Source organism: Saccopteryx leptura, chromosome 1 (genome assembly GCF_036850995.1).
Source record: "Saccopteryx leptura isolate mSacLep1 chromosome 1, mSacLep1_pri_phased_curated, whole genome shotgun sequence".
NCBI lineage: Eukaryota > Metazoa > Chordata > Mammalia > Chiroptera > Emballonuridae > Saccopteryx > Saccopteryx leptura.
In genome coordinates this window covers 337,870,440-337,886,870 of record NC_089503.1, presented here as the reverse complement: position 1 = coordinate 337,886,870, position 16,431 = coordinate 337,870,440, and the positions used below count along the sequence as shown (strand labels likewise).

At 35.9% G+C, this 16,431-nt stretch overlaps 1 protein-coding gene across 4 annotated transcripts in view; it reads left to right on the top strand.

The window, feature by feature from the left end:
* Window positions 1-16,345, top strand: part of SLC35A1 (solute carrier family 35 member A1) — a 40,538-nt gene extending 24,193 nt beyond the window's left edge. For 3 of the 4 annotated variants that reach the window (XM_066358913.1, XM_066358910.1, XM_066358912.1), the window contains 6 exons: window positions 3,540-3,699; window positions 3,884-4,036; window positions 10,041-10,107; window positions 12,387-12,563; window positions 12,995-13,129; window positions 15,447-16,345. In XM_066358913.1, coding sequence (XP_066215010.1) covers window positions 3,540-3,699; window positions 3,884-4,036; window positions 10,041-10,107; window positions 12,387-12,563; window positions 12,995-13,129; window positions 15,447-15,574 — 820 coding nt within the window. In that variant the 3' untranslated portion in view covers window positions 15,575-16,345. Of the gene's footprint in view, window positions 1-112; window positions 249-3,539; window positions 3,700-3,883; window positions 4,037-10,040; window positions 10,108-12,386; window positions 12,564-12,994; window positions 13,130-15,446 lie in introns of those variants that run through there. The other variant, XM_066358914.1, reaches the window with a different exon arrangement.
* Window positions 16,346-16,431: the final 86 nt, after the last annotated feature.

Genomic DNA, 16,431 nt, shown 5'->3' with positions numbered 1-16,431 from the left:
AAGATTTAAATTTCTTAAGCTCATGAGTAACGTCTGCTGTGTTCCATTTTGCACAGTGCCTTGGTAACCTAACCAAGGATTTTTTGCCTCCTAGTAGTTCTTATCAGATGAGGAGCTGGAACAATGAGGACTACTTTTGACCAAACATAGGTCAGAAAGAATTGGTTTCAGCCATTTGCTAGGAGATTTAGGGGGGGCGGTGGCCTTGGAATCTCTGCAATCAACATGGAGCCTCAGAATTTCTTCAGGTAACAAAAGGTTAAAAATAGATTCTATTTTTGTGATAAAATCACCAACTAGGAAATTTAATGGGAAATGCTATATCTGAAAATTAGCATATGCTTTTTTATTATACATGTTCTTTATCTTATCTAGCAATGTTATTGATATAATTAAATATAATAAACTTGTTTTTAACAAAAGGTACTCATTAAAGTACTTGAGATTTAATTTCCAGGAAAATATCAGGGCACAAAAGTGGGAGAAAAAGAATAGCCTTTGGTTTTCATGTATTACTTTTTACAGTATATTCAAGGCTGTAGTATATTCAGAATTGACCATTTATTTTTGTCTACTTAACAGTTAAGGAAAAGGATTGATGATTACTAGTGTTTTCTGGAAACATATTGCTGTTACTTTTTAACTGTAGTGAGTAAAGCTAAATATAAGCTTTTAGATATATATATTATTAATACATGTTAAATTAAGCAGAATTTAATCTGATTAATACTGAAATCATTTATCTCCTTTAAAACTTTCTGTTCTAAGATTCACACATATTATTTGTTCTTATATCTCCTAAATTTCTTTATCCTACTTTCTGATGTTTTTCTATTATGCTTGAGCTTCTATTTTCTTTTACAAATTCTTTTAGCATCCTCTGACATTTTTTGTAATGTACTATTTATAATTATATAGTACTGCTGTAATTCTAAGGTACTACAGTGAAACTGAGCTTTCCATTAGTGAGCATCCACGTATAATTTGGCTTCTCTAATATCCACATCAGCAAAGGAACCAGGAAAAGGTACTATGGCCTTCCTGAGTATCAAACATACAAGTATCTCCTAAGTATCAAACGTAAATGCTATAATCAGAAGAGCCAAAGACCTGAAAGTCAGTCCAATACACTGTACTTGACTGGTTTGCACCCTGAAGGAAAGGAGTACTCGGCTGGTTATTTCTTGTAGCCTTTCTTTTTATGTGAAAGTTGGGAAGTTTGGGAGAGAGATAAGGAAAAAAGTGACAGGGAGAAAAGGGACTACAGCATCTTTGAATAGTGGTGGTGTAGGTATGGTTATTAGAAATAGCAATTAGAGCCTGACCAGGCAATGGTGCAGTGGATAGAGCGTCAGACTGGGATGTGGAGGACCCAGTTTCGAGACCCCAACCAAGGTCACCAGCTTGAGCGCAGGCTCATCTGCTTTGAGCAAAGCTCACCAGCTTGGACCCCGGTCGCTGGCTTGAGCAAGGGGTCACTCGGTCTGCTGAAGGCCCACGGTCAAGGCATGTATGAGAAAGCAATCAATGAACTAAGGAATTACGACAAAGAATTGATGTTTCTCATCTCTCCCTTCCTATTTGTCTGTCCCTATCTGTTCCTCTAGCTGACTCTCTCTCTCTCTCCCACAAGGAAAAAAAAAAAAAAAAAGAAATAGCAATTAGATCCCTAAGTAGCCATATTCTGTTGGAAGGCTTGATTATCTAAGTGGGTGAAGTTGAGATGGCACTGCCCATAGCAGGGGATTAAGGAAAGGACAAATAGCCACTATTTGGGGACTCTTATGTGGGAGAGATAAAGGGACATGAAAGGCAATAAAATGTGGGAGATGGGTACAATTATGTACTTGTCAGTAGCTTCTTGGGGAATAACGCTGAAGCTCTATCAATATATCTATATTAGCATTTTAGAAGGGCATTAAAAGTATAGGACAGTGACAGCAGTGTCCTGTACTTCATAAACTCTGTAACATTTACATCTCTGCTATCATATGATCACTTACTAGTGAGAACTGTGACATTAAAGGAAATGTTCAATTATGTTTTCTAGTGGATTACCTTGTTAAAATGGTTGGACCTCTCTGATTATTTTAATTTCTTTTTCTCTTTAATATTTTCTTCTTTGAAAAATTCTTTATACTCTACATAATAATGTTGAGAAAATATGTAGGACACCTTAGATTTGCATTAAAATAAAAGTGTCAAATCTTCAGACACCTGGAAACCCTTAGTATGTAAAATTTCTCAGTAGAGCAATCTTTCTGGTATTCTTTTCCTCTTCCAGATAGTTTATAGTCTCCCACCAACCTATGTGTGTTACTTTTCAGCACATAGATTTACCATTGTGGTGTGGAGCGGGTTGAATTTGGCCAACAGAGGAGGATCTGTAACTAAAAAGGATATCTTTTGTTTCTGTGGCCAAGTCAAATTTCTTAAGTATTTTCTTAGGGGGTTAGAGTGTTGCACACTGGATAGGCATAGGTAGTCAATTTACATTATGGACTTTTTGCCCACCTTCCCCTTAGAACATTGGTGATTGTTTCTGTAGGAAAAAAATTCAATCAATCACAATTCTAATATGTTAACCAAAAATATAGAGGCTCATTGTGACTATCATAAAGTTTGAGTTAAAACAGGTCAACAAAGTATTATGGTCCTCCTGAGAATATTGTGAATTGTGGTTAGAACCCTTTTGATAATGTACTTTTTTGGTGTTGATGCTTATTATAAAACATTGTTTTATTTTTATTTTCAGGAAATAAGTGAACTGATTTACAGTGGGGGAAATATGAGCCAGATTATCTAGTTCCTCTGAGGAAAAATAAGAATAGTTAAGAGTATGCATAATCAATATGCAGTTAAGTAGTGAACTTTATATACTTTATACAGTTTATTTTTGTTGGTATTAATAAATTATTCAGATTTCTTGAAAAGTTATACAGATATGTACTTGAGTTTTATGAGACTATGCTTAAAGATTTATTGTCTCCTGTATTTCATAAGCACTGAGCTAATTTGCAAATAATACTGACCTGAATCTGTCCATTCCTATCCCCAGTAACTTCCATAGCTACCAAAGCCATTTCCTTTTGTTTGCAGTGTAACTCTATTGTAATTTTTAAAAGAAACCAACTTTAAAAATGGATATGCAACCTGATTAATTAAGAAAATCAGGGTGAGCTTGATGTAATGACAGTTAAAGTATCAGGGATTACATTTTTTATGGGTAATACCAGCATTTTTGTTTTTTTGCTGTCTCATTATTTAATATACTCAAAAACTTCTGGAACCTTGACCAGATGTTGATGATGGTAAACCTAATTGTTTTTCATATTTTCCAAAATAGAACTTATAATTGTTTTTCTTTTATGAACTTGTTATTATATTTCTTTTTATAATTTAAAATTACTTGAAAATTACAAAAAACAAAGTAAGTTTGCAAAATTACATCAGCGGGCTCTCTATAGCTATCCTGTGTGTGAAGACTTCTCTTTTAATTTTATTCCTTAACCCCTCATTTCCCCCTTTTGTTTTCAAAGAGAAACTGGTAGTCTGGGTAGATTCCAGACATCTTTAAGAGAAAATGTCTTGGGGAGCCCCAAAGAACTTATGAAGTTAAGTGTGCCATCATTAGTGTATGCTGTTCAGAACAACATGGCTTTCATAGCTCTTAGCAATCTGGATGCAGCAGTATACCAGGTAAGTGGAGTAAATGATAATGAAAAGAGCAGTATCTTAAAAAATGTTTTTATGTTGATATTATTTTTATTAATCCTTTATCACATTAACACATTTTTCTTGATAATTCTATTAATGATACCAGAAATAGCTGTGTCAGAGATTAAGGTTAACTAAGCTCATTAGTTCATTATTTTGTTTCTAGGTTACCTACCAGTTGAAGATTCCCTGTACTGCTTTATGTACTGTTTTAATGTTAAACCGGACCCTCAGCAAATTACAGTGGATTTCAGTTTTTATGCTGTGTGGCGGAGTCACACTTGTACAGTGGAAACCAGCGCAAGCTACAAAAGTCATGGTAAGAATCATAATGCTTACTATAACTAAAATAGGAACTCTCTTATGTCATATACACTTTGGTCACATTGATGAATGTAGCATGATTATATCTCTTTAATTGAAAAAATAACCTTTGCCCCATAGATAGGCTTTTTAAATCCCCTTAGGATATAATATTAATAATAATATAACTTATTGGTTTCCTTTCTTTTTAGAGGGGAATGTGCATAAAATACTAGAGAGGGAAGGTATCTTAAAGTTAATGTTATCCACTCCATTTTATGGATGACAAAATTGAAGTCCAAAGAGGTGAAATAACTTGTCCATAGTTATAGTTAATACCTAACCTGTGAATAAAATTGTGACTTCCACACAAAGTGTATATGTTCGGAACTTCTAGGCCTCTTTTAGCATTTTCTCAGAAATGCTAGGCCAGGTTTTATCCACCTATTTTTCATCTCTCCCTGCCCCCTCCACCAGTTTTTTATCCTTTTGCACATACTCCCAGCTGTCAGTGATAGGGAGACCAGGGAGCAGTGGTTTTACTGGTAATTGATAAGTATAACAGAGCAAAAAGTATACTTTACTTATAACTTAATTTGCTAAGAGTTAAATGTTAAGGTACATACCTAACTTTTTAAAATGTTATATGCTTTAGTGAGTTATTTTCCTAAAGAGCAGTAGGAAGTGGAACTCCAGTGAAGGACTTTCTGAAAGTTATTGGTTTCCTTCTATAACTAGAAGATTCTCTTCAACTTTTAGTAAATGGAAGCTCTCTCAGGAGAATAGGGCAGCTGGGGATGTAAGGAGAGCTTGTGGAAAGAGGAGGTTAGTTTCTTTTTAGGTAGCTTTCTAACCTGGTGGAGATTTTTTTCCCTGGAAAATGAGTTTTAGATTAATATTTATTGTCTTCACATGTTTAAACATGCTCATACTCTTGGTGACATTTCAAAACACTGAACAAAATATGCACTGCACATTTAATTCAGTTGTAGACCTGTAGAGAAATAATTTGTTGGGAAGGCAAATTGTGAACTTTAATACCTCACACCATTAGAAAAGGTGTTAGGTCTACCTCACATAGGTAGTGTATGTGAAAAGCTTAGTAAAGTAAAGCAGACTTTATAAGGCAGCCTATCCTATTTTGGATCCCTCTAGTCTAGACCAGCGAGTTCTGTGTCTCAAGAATTTTTAAAGCATGCAATACCTGCCTAGTCAGGGACACTGACCTCTTTTCTGTTAGATTGTCAAATAAATAAACGACATCAGGCAGAACATTAGCTGCCTGGTGTGAATGAATCAAAATTATACTAATATTTTGTCAGATGGACAAAAATATATATTTTTTTGGTGTACCACAGGATTTTAGTAATTTGTGTGCCATGACACAAAAAAGGTTGAAAATCGCTGCTCTGGAAAGTTCTTTCATACTTTGAACAGAGTACAGCTTCCTGCAACTGCCTCTCATTGTTCTGTTGTTGGAATAACTCAAATTCATAACTCCCATATAATCTCAGAATGTTTCAGGAAAGTGTCACATCTGAAATGTCCAGTCTTTTTCTCCTCATTGAGACAACCTTGTGGTTTCTTTCTATATGGTTTCTTGAGACTTTTGGATCTTTTGGATCAGTGCTTCTTGCCCCAATACTTCCTTGTATTCCTCTTCTAGATGCAGTCATTCATCTATATATTACTGTTCCTCAGTATGTCCTAAAACTTTACACTATCTCTAGATGTTGACTGAGCAGTGGGAGGTATAACTTGCTAATTATTTACTTTGTTCTAAATACTAGACTTGTTAAATCAGCATAAAATTTTATATATATTATACAGTGTGTCCGTAAAGTCATGGTGCACTTTTGACTGGTCACAGGAAAGCAACAAAAGATGATAGGAAATGTGAAATCTGCACCAAATAAAAGGAAAACCCTCCCAGTTTCTGTAGGATGATGTGGCAGCATGTGCGCATGCTCAGATGATGACTTAACACCATGTATACAGTGGAGCAGCCCATGGCCACGGCAGTCGAGATGTGGATGGTACAGAGGAAAGTTCAGTGTGTTCTGTGGCTCGATAAATTCAAATCCGTGACCAAAGTGGAACGTGAATATTGGCGTGTTTATAACAAAGTGCCACCACATAGGAATATTACTTGGTGCGATAAGCAGTTGAAGGAAACCGGCAGTTTGGTGGAGAAACCCCGTTCTGGTAGGCCATCAGTCAGTGCCGAGTCTGTAGAAGCTATATGGGATAGCTACCTAAGGAGCCCTAAAAAATCTGTGTGTGAGTCCACATCGAACTGCACTGAATAGATATGAAACTGGGAGAGTTTTCCTTTTATTTGGTGCAGATTTCACATTTCTGTCGTCTTTTGTTGCTTTCCTGTGACTGGTCAAAAGTGCGCCATGACTTTACGTACACACTGTATAATATTTATATATATGTAATATGGGTTATCCAATTTATAACTGATTATACACAACTACACACAGCTATTTCACACAAATACAGTTTATCTCAAATGTGTCTTTTGCAGTGAGCTTCCTCTAAACCAAAATGCAGGATGTATTTGTATTTATTAAGCTTTATCTTAGCTTTGGGTCATTGTTCAGGCCTTTGGGTTCTTTCCAGACCTTATCTATTATTAGCTTTTTCTTTTGAGTATTATGCTTTCTACAGATTCAACAAATATGCCTTCTGGATTATCACTGAACATTTTAGACAGGAGAGGACCAGAGTTCTGTGGTTATGCCATTAGCCCTCACTTTAGCTTGACAGTTTTTTCCCTTGAGAAATATTTATTCTGTTTTATGGTTAGGAATTTGAGGGTGCCTTAGCTAAGTAGTTCGCCTTGAGATCTCTTAAAGGTAACCGTCAAGATACTGGGTAGGGCTGCAGTCAGCTGAAGGCTTGACTCGGTGGGAATCATGTTCCTAAGGTGGCTCATTCATATCATATTGATTGTTGGTCTAGCTTGATAATTGCTGTGTGAGCATTCACTTTGCTATAATTAGAACTGTATTGTTATTCTAACTAAATTTCTATCTCATTCACAAAAATATTATGCAAATCTGTCAAATTTCTTGCTAAACATTTTCTTTATGGAATTCTTCAAATGACTTATACTAGAAATCCTTTCAGTAAGGAAATGTGGTTATGTCTCACTCTTAGGGAAGCCATACTATTTTCTAGTGATGAGCATTAAACTTTTTAAGTTGTCATCTGTTCTAGAAATTTTCTAGTAATCAATAAAAATAGTAATAGCTGCAATCAGTTAAACAACAAGTACCAGTAATGTTCTAAGTGCTTTACATATTTTAACTCTTATGCCTACAACCATCTCAAGCTGGTATTGTTTTTATTTCCATTTCAGATGAGGAAACTGATAGGCAAAGGTAGTCAGTCATGTTGTATGAATCCAGGCACTGTGCCTCGAGAGTTTGTTTTGAGAACTGTACTGGGCTGCTTTACAGGTCTCAAACAGCCACCTATAATGATAACTTCTGCAGCTTTTCTTTCCCTCTGTCTTTTGGATAGAGGACAGCATTTCACCAATTCACATTTTCTGGCATAGCTTCCCTTCTCCATTATTCCTCAGACACAGTGATCAGTCTCCTGACTTGCTACTGTTCTTGATCGAGATACTTCTGAATTTATTTTATTTAGCTAAATATTCTCATAATAGCAAACCAAATGCCTTGGATTTCAGTTACCTTTTAAATATGTTTATTACTTTATTATTTTAAATTATTTACAGAAAAAAATGGCAAATAGATTTAGGTTGCTGTCTTTTTGCCATCTAATATATGATCTAGCCCAAGAAACATACTATATATTTTCTTTCTGAACTAACCATACTTTTATTTTTTTTTTTTTATTTATTTTTTTTTTTGTATTTTTCTGAAGCTGGAAACGGGGAGAGACAGACAGACTCCCGCATGCGCCCGACCGGGATCCACCCGGCATGCCAGGGGCGACGCTCTGCCCACCAGGGGGCAATGCTCTGCCCCTCCGGGGCGTCGCTCTGTCACGACCAGAGCCACTCTAGCGCCTGGGGCAGAGGCCAAGGAGCCATCCCCAGCGCCCGGGCCATCTTTGCTCCAATGGAGCCTCGGCTGCGGGAGGGGAAGAGAGAGACAGAGAGGAAGGAGGGGGTGGGGGGTGGAGAAGCAAATGGGCGCTTCTCCCATGTGCCCTGGCCGGGAATCGAACCCGGGTCCCCCACACGCCAGGCCGACGCTCTACCGCTGAGCCAACCGGCCAGGGCTAACCATACTTTTAAAAGTCTTCTCTAATGTATTAAAATATATTTGCAAGTCTCTGTTTATTCCGAGTTTTCAGTTTCTTGATACTAAAATTCCTGGTTAGATTCCGCTTGGTTATATACACTACAGTTCTTTTGTATCCCTACAAATCAGAATTCATTGAAGATGCTCTTAATTAGTAACACTAATTTATGTATTTTTTTTACTCTTCATCAGAATCTCACTTTTCAGAACCTCTTATCCCTCTTAACCCATCTTCCTATTAGCTATGAAATGGTAACTTGAAATTTTGCTTTTTTTGAATTTTAAGTCTGGAGCTTATATCTTTTCATAATGTTGTGTACTCATGCTAAAGTGACATGTGGCTGTTCTCCAGTTTCCATCACTTCCACTTCATCACCTAGAAGTGTCATATTAGTCAGAATTAAATCCAGAGGAGCTGTGTCTATCACTTTTTTCTGAACTGTAGAGAGACTGGCAGAAAAGCAATCCAAGAATTGTTTGGTCCTGTCCCCATAGTTTGATTCAGTAGGGCTGGGGTGGGGCATGTCAGGTTCATTTCTAAAAAGTTGCCAGATGATAATGATGTTGGTCCAGGAACCATACTTTGAAACCACTAGTGCATGACAGCTTCTATTTCTCCTTTTAGCTTTATGCAAACATTTTAGACAAAGCTTTCTTTTTCAGGTTCTTTTACATGAAATAATATTCTCCTTTTATCAGGCTTATTTATTTTAAGCAAGGTATATGCTTGTCATACATATTCTAGTCATGCATCTCAACTCTCTCGTTTCACTATTAGTACAGAGAGTGTATTTATCTCTGAGAAAGACTGATGAAAACTCAGGAAGATTACCTTGGGGAAGTAATAGGAAATAAAGTTGAAACAATAGGTTGGAGCCCATACACATGCCTCTGTTAGCACAGTACTATGATTACACATACCTGAACGCTTCTATCCTTAAACAATTTAGCAACCATAGTTGCGCATCATCATTTTTATTCATTTAAATACATTGTATTGACACAAAGCAAGTTGTGCTATTAATATTTGATAAAAGCTTAATAAAGTAGGAAATCTTAAAACAAGTTAACTGTTACCTATCTATGATGGGTGCTGTAAAGGCTTGAATTGGTGCCTGACCAGGTGGTGGTGCAGTGGGTAGAGCATTGCCTTGGCCTGCAGAGGACCCAGGTTTGAAACCTCGAGGTCACTGGCTTGAGTGTGGGATCGTAGACATGACCCCATGGTCACTGGCTTAAGCAAGGGATCACAGGCTCTGCTGTAGCCCCCTGGTCAAGGCACATATGAGAAAGAAGTCAACGAACAACTAACATGCTGCAACGAAGAACTGATGCTTCTCATCTCTCCCTTCCTGTATGTCCCTATCTGTCCCTCTCTCTGCCTCTCTCACTAAAAAATAAAAAAAGATAAAAATTAAAAGGCTTGAATTGGAGTGATGGCAGGAGTTAAAGTTAAGAGGCAAGGTTAACTGTAAAATTTTATGCTAAGGTGCTCATCATTACTAGTAGAAAGGCATATGTGTTCTTTTAAGCATTTCCTATGGCTGTGATTTGAGGGTAACATTTTTAACTTGAGTGCTTTGGTTAATCTCGGGATGGCCTTTTGTTTGGTCCTGTTTTATTCTATAGAATAGCTAGTAGAACAAACACAAATTTTTGTATTCATTTATTTGGTCTTTTTGATGAATTCTATCTATTAGTCACTAAAAATAACTTAAAATATTACCATTGCAGGTGGAACAGAATCCATTGTTAGGGTTTGGCGCTATAGCTATTGCTGTATTGTGCTCAGGATTTGCAGGTAAATCATAAAAGTGTCATTTTATTTTGTCCAATTTTTAAAATATCAAACTTTGAATAGGGATCTAGTTTATCTTGTTTTAGTATAACAATTTTATTTCAAATAAAGAATACCTTAGTTTGTCAGGGTTTTTTTCCAGTAAACACATGGTATAGTTTACCTCGGTTCAGACCTCAGTCCTTATTCGTACTTGCAGTTACCTAAGAGTCTGTATGTTATCCTTGACTATCCTTAGTTCAGCCAAGAACCCAAAAGTAAATGAAAACCTTAGAAAGTGGAGGAAGTTAGCCATCAGAAAGCTCCAGGATCTCTTTCCATTTTCCTGGAACTGGCACTATCCTTCGGTTAGACTGCTGCTTTAGGGTATTATTCACTAGCTCAGTATCTGTTTTGCCCTGGTAACTTCAAGTTCTTTCACCGCTTTAACAGATTAGGAGGTATGGAGTAGGGAGAAAAAAGCAGAGGGGTGGAGAGTATCCCAGAAAACTTAATACATAAAAGTAACAGCCAAGTCTGACCAGGTGGTGGTGCAGTGGATAGAGCGTCGGACTGGGATGCTGAGGACCCAGGTTCGAGACCCCGAGATCGCCAATTTGAGCAAGGGGTTACTCGGTCTGCTGAAGTCCCACGGTCAAGGCACATATGAGAAAGCAATCAATGAACAATTAAGGTGTCCCAATGAAAAACTGATGATTGATGCTTCTCATTTCTCTCCATTCCTGTCTGTCTGTCCCTATCTATTCCTCTCTCTGTCTCTGTAAAAAAAAAGTAACAGCCAATAACAGAGGGTCAAGAACAAAAATCACTAACATCAAAAAACAAGGAAGTCTGGAATCATATGTAGGGACAGGCAATTCTCTAATCAAGAGACAGTGTATGAATGTGTGACGTAAGAAATGAAATGTGTTTTATAAATAGTTCCAACAGAAAAGAAACTGTAGTAAAGAATATGTCAGTTATACCTATATGTCTTTATTTTTTATCTTATTGTATTAGTTCAAGAATTAGGATGCTGCTTTTATTTTTAACTAGGCAAGTAGGCTGGATGGAAGTGAAATATTGCTTGTAAAAGAGAAGTTTGATAAGAGGGAAAAATCTAAATTTGGGAATATACTTAATGATAGCATCATACTAAACTTTTAGTCTAAGTTAACTAGCAAATTAGAAACAAAATTGAGTCACCCCCAAAATAATATACTATTTGTTTTTAGCATTATTTTGAATTAAATATTCATGTGAAATATTCTATTTAGTTCAGCTTCTCAGTACATAGTTGAAATGGGGGGGGGGGGGTGGCTTACTATCCTCTATGCTTGGACTGAGTACTCAGTAGTTAAGTGGTTTCTCCAGCTAGGAAAGTCAAAGGTGGAAATAGGAATAGCCATCGTATGATTATTCCCATTCTCTAGCACTTCCCAGCACAGATTGATCAAAAATAATCTTTTTCACTATATTTTTAAATGGATTAGTACTATTAGTGGCCATTTCTAAGTCTCTAATGAACATGGTATTTATAATTAAAATCTCTAATGTCTTTATTAAACATGCATTCATTATAAGTATAAAACTTACAGCAATGGTATGTGATTTTGGGGTGGGGGTATTATGTGCTCTTTTGGAGTATCTGAAGACAGCTGTGGATGCCCCAATCCCAGAAAAACCCACATACACACAAAGTTTATTACCTACTTGGGGAGTTCTTGGTCCTTCTGACCCTGTGTATGAACTTGTCCTGGGGAGACTTGCTTTAAAGGAAAATGGCTCCTCTCAGCAAGTCCTATTTAAATTTTATTTTCGTTGTGTTACTTAAATGCTGAAAATTTCCCAAGTGGTGATTATATAGGTTAATTTGCAATGTTGGGAGTATTGATTACTAGATAGACATTATAGGGGTATGATTAAGGTAATTGACTCTAATAGTAGTATAGTTTTCCAGATGACCAAAGCAAGTCTTTTATTGGTATTAACAGCTTTTTTGATCTATCTTACTACTATAATAATGGCAGAAACTGTTTCTAACAATAATTTGAGTTTTGATAAATGTAGGTTAGAAAGTACGTTCTTGGTTATTAATTCTCTATACTGTATAAAAATACAAATTGGTAATGTTCAGTATGACATGTGTCATACCGATGACATGAATGTGCCCTTAATGTAAAATATTTGTTCTCCAAATCATTTATTTTATATTATCATATCTCCAGGTTATTGTTCTAAGTGAAAGACATTTTATTTTCTCATATCTTTATTTCATATTTGCATGTCTAATTTTCTTTCAGGAGTATACTTTGAAAAAGTTTTAAAGAGTTCAGACACTTCCCTTTGGGTGAGAAACATTCAAATGTATCTATCAGGGATTGTTGTGACATTAGTTGGCGTCTACTTGTCAGATGGAGCTGAAATTAAAGAAAAAGGATTTTTCTATGGTTACACATATTATGTCTGGTTTGTCATCTGTAAGTATCCAGGAATTAAAAGTTCTGGGTAGACCCTTTAAAAAGACAAGTTAGACATCCATTTTAAGCCTTGATAGCATTTTGAAATAGTTCTTTATATTGTGAACACCAATTTGAAAATGTAATTTTGGTTTTATGAGTTTTGTGGCATAGGTATCCCAAAACATTTTTGCCTTCACAATCAGAAGTATCTAATGTGTTAGCAGTAAATGTGTACAATTTAGTAGTCGATCACATAGCCCTTTGGACATCTGAAAAACATTGTTTTGTAGGAACTATTAGTGAAATTAAGTATACACTCTGTCAGATGGATGCTTCTAAGGAAAATAGTAGTTTCCCAGGTAAATTAGTATGGGAATGAAAATTGCCGCACCATCATAGAATGTTTCATTTATTTGAGTGTTAAGATTTTCTTTCTTTCTTTATACAAGTTCTTGCAAGTGTTGGAGGCCTCTATACTTCCGTTGTGGTCAAATACACAGACAACATCATGAAAGGCTTTTCTGCAGCAGCAGCCATTATCCTTTCTACTATTGCTTCAGTGATGCTTTTTGGATTACAGATAAGTATGTGTTAGTTTGTATTTTTAAGTTTTAACATGGAAAATTTCCCACTTTCTTGATATGTCTTTTAAATGTGGTATTGGTCAGTGTTTACAGAAATTCCTAGTTTTGTTATAATGTATTCTATAACTGCAGCAGATCATAGTCCTGTAGATGTGGGTCAGCAATATTTAGCCATTTTAACAAGTTCTAGAGCTTCAGTTGAAGGGTTCTGGTTCTATGTGAAAGTGAGGAGGCTACTCAGTTACTAGAAAGAGCTTGTTTGCAGTCAAGGCCTCCTGATTCCCCAGGTGTTAGTAATAAGACAACTTAAGCCTGACTAGGAGGTGGTGCAGTGGATAGAGCGTCGGACTGTGATGAGGACCCAAGTTCGAGACCCCAAGGTCACCAGCTTGAGCGTGGGCTCATCTGGTTTGAGCAAAGCTCACCAGCTTGGACCCAAGGCTGCTGGCTTGAGCAAAGGGTCACTCGGTCTGCTGTAGCCCCCCGATCAAGGCACATATGAGAAAGCAATCAATGAACAACTAAAGTGCCACAACGAAAAACTGATGATTGATGCTTCTCATCTGTCTCCGTTCCTGTCTGTCTGTCCCTATGTATCCCTCTCTCTGACTCTCTGTCTCTGTAAAAAAAAAAAAAGAGACAACTTAAGTGTTTCAGGGTGAATATTACTATATTAAGTAAGTACACAGGGAAATACATGGACTTTAGGAAATGATTACTTTAGCAGTGGAATTAAAATGAATGAGGCTTTCTATTTTGAAGAAAGAACAAAAATTCCTTTATTTCCCCTTAGTTTGTACCTTCCTGTTTTGGTGCAAACTGGTTTTGAAATTACAATTCAAATCTAAATTTTCTTTTTTATAAAGATATTTCATTTAATATGTAACTGATCAAAATTCATTACTATAGCTGGCATTCTGACACCACCACTAGGCTAGTCCTTCTAATTCTCCCTAGCCCACACCCAGCATTAAGGTGGTTTCTTATTTAAGCAGTGGTGTTGACTTAACATTTCAGGGTACTTTATACTGTAATAATAATTTTATTTAATGCATGAAGGAAATCTGTCAAATACTGACACTGAGTTAAAAGAAACAGGCCTGGTATATGTTTATATTTCATTTTAAAATTGACTTATTATAAATACAAATGGAGAAATACCAACCTTGTAGAAAACTTAGAAAACCATTTTATAGAATGGTTCAAATTTTGCCCATATCATTTATTGGCTGTGTAACCTTGGGGAAGTTACTAACCTGTGTCTTAGTCTCTTTATCTATGTAGGAATGGTAATATCACCTATCTCTGAGAGTTGTTATAGGTCAAGTGCTTAGAATAGTGCCTGGCACATAGTAAGTATTCTGTATAAGGCCAACCATTTTTAAGTGTTAGGAATGTATAGGACCTCCTTTAGATATTTTTCTTACCTGATTTGGGTGAACTTTTCATTGAAGTTCTAATTCATTCTTATGCTCAACAAATCCTTATGACTTTATTCTTAAGGAATCGTTGGGAACAGTATCAAATACTTGTGGTCAATGTTCTATCTTAACGAGGTCAAGGAAATTAGACTATCTTAGCAATGTTCCATTTCTGTAATTTTAATTGAAACCTTTCCCTTTTTTTGAAGGTAATGCTAGTCTTCTCTGGTTAGGGTTGAACTAAAATCATAGCTCAATGGCTTTTCTTTACATGCCAGTTTTAAAGCTATTAGGACTGTGCCATTGTACTGAATATGGTTCAGTTTTGAATGGAATATACAATTTTGACATAAGCATTTATTTATAAAGTGACAACTGGTTAAGTTTGGACAAGTTGTCAGTTAGTGGTATCCTGATTTTTAGGATTTAGAAGATAAAAAAGACAAGGCTAGTAGAAAATGGAATTTTACTTCGTAAATCCACCTCTTCTACTTAGAAATCATCAATGATTTCAATCATTGGTCACCTAACTCTTTGAATTTTGCTTAACTACTTTTTGCTCTACTTTTTCACAGGTTTCTACTGCTTTCTTTTAATCAGCATATAGAGAAGGTATATTTCTTTGTCAATGGTTTAGGACAGGCATACTTGGGTTCTTGAAAAGTGTAGAGTCGGTGACTGTTGCTCTCTTGATTTTTACAAACCTTGCCATCATAAAAATGGAACACTTAAATTTAGTCATTTTCTGTATTTACATTTTATTTTCAAATTGACTCTTGTCATAAATGCAAATAGAGAATGGTATAAACCCATAGTTGAAAGTTTTCAAAATACTATTCATTGTATTCACTTTACAGATACAAATACAGATAAAACTTATTTTGTTTTCTTTTCAGCACTCACCTTTGCTCTGGGTACTCTTCTTGTATGTGTTTCTATATATCTCTATGGATTACCCCGACAAGACACTACATCCATCCAACAAGGAGAAATGGCTTCAAAAGAGAGAATCAGCGGTGTGTGATTTCAGCCTCAAAAGAGATTTCTACTAAGATTAAACTATTTGCATTAACTAGAGCCTTAAGTCAATCCCAGAAGGTAGCTTAAACAAACAAGAATAACAAATTAACTCTGTGGCATATGAATTAAGAAGAATGCTGAGTGAATTTGTACAGAGATTTAATGTGACCTGTTTGTGGTCAACCCATTTTGTTTTAGAATGAAGGAATTTTTTTATTGTATATATAATGTATATAAAAAATATGGAGATGATATGGTGTTAAAAAATCATGTGAGGCTGTAATATTCAAGCAACAAGGTACGGGACATGTTAAAGTGCCAAAGCCATTTCTATACTAACTGTTCTCTTGTTCAGGTACCAGGGGAGAAGGACGACCCCTCCTTGTTCTCCGATTCATGTACAGTATTTTGTCCCAACAGCAGGAACGATCTAGCTCCTTTCTTACAAGAGGCAAAAACAAGACAGGCTAATCAGAAACAAACTGAATGTGCAACTTCTCAAACTGAATACTTCATAACTCAGACAATGATTTATGGGTAGTGACTGAGTACTCTAAGTGCTGTATTTGTGCCAATCATTGTCTGGATTCATATTTCTTTGCTGTTAGAGGATATACTTTTCTTCAAGAAATATTTCTAATGTCACTTTTGTACTTTTTTTTATAAAGTATGTTTAGCTGTGGGGCTCTCAATAATTTGTGAAATTTCTGTGTTTTTAAAAAATTTCTATAATGTTAATGGGGGAAATTCAGCAATAAACTTTATATGGAATCTGTTTGATCACTTTTTGTGTTGTAGATATGACCATAAGATAATGCAAAAAACATAACAACATTATTTAAAATTTTCTCTATGTTGGAA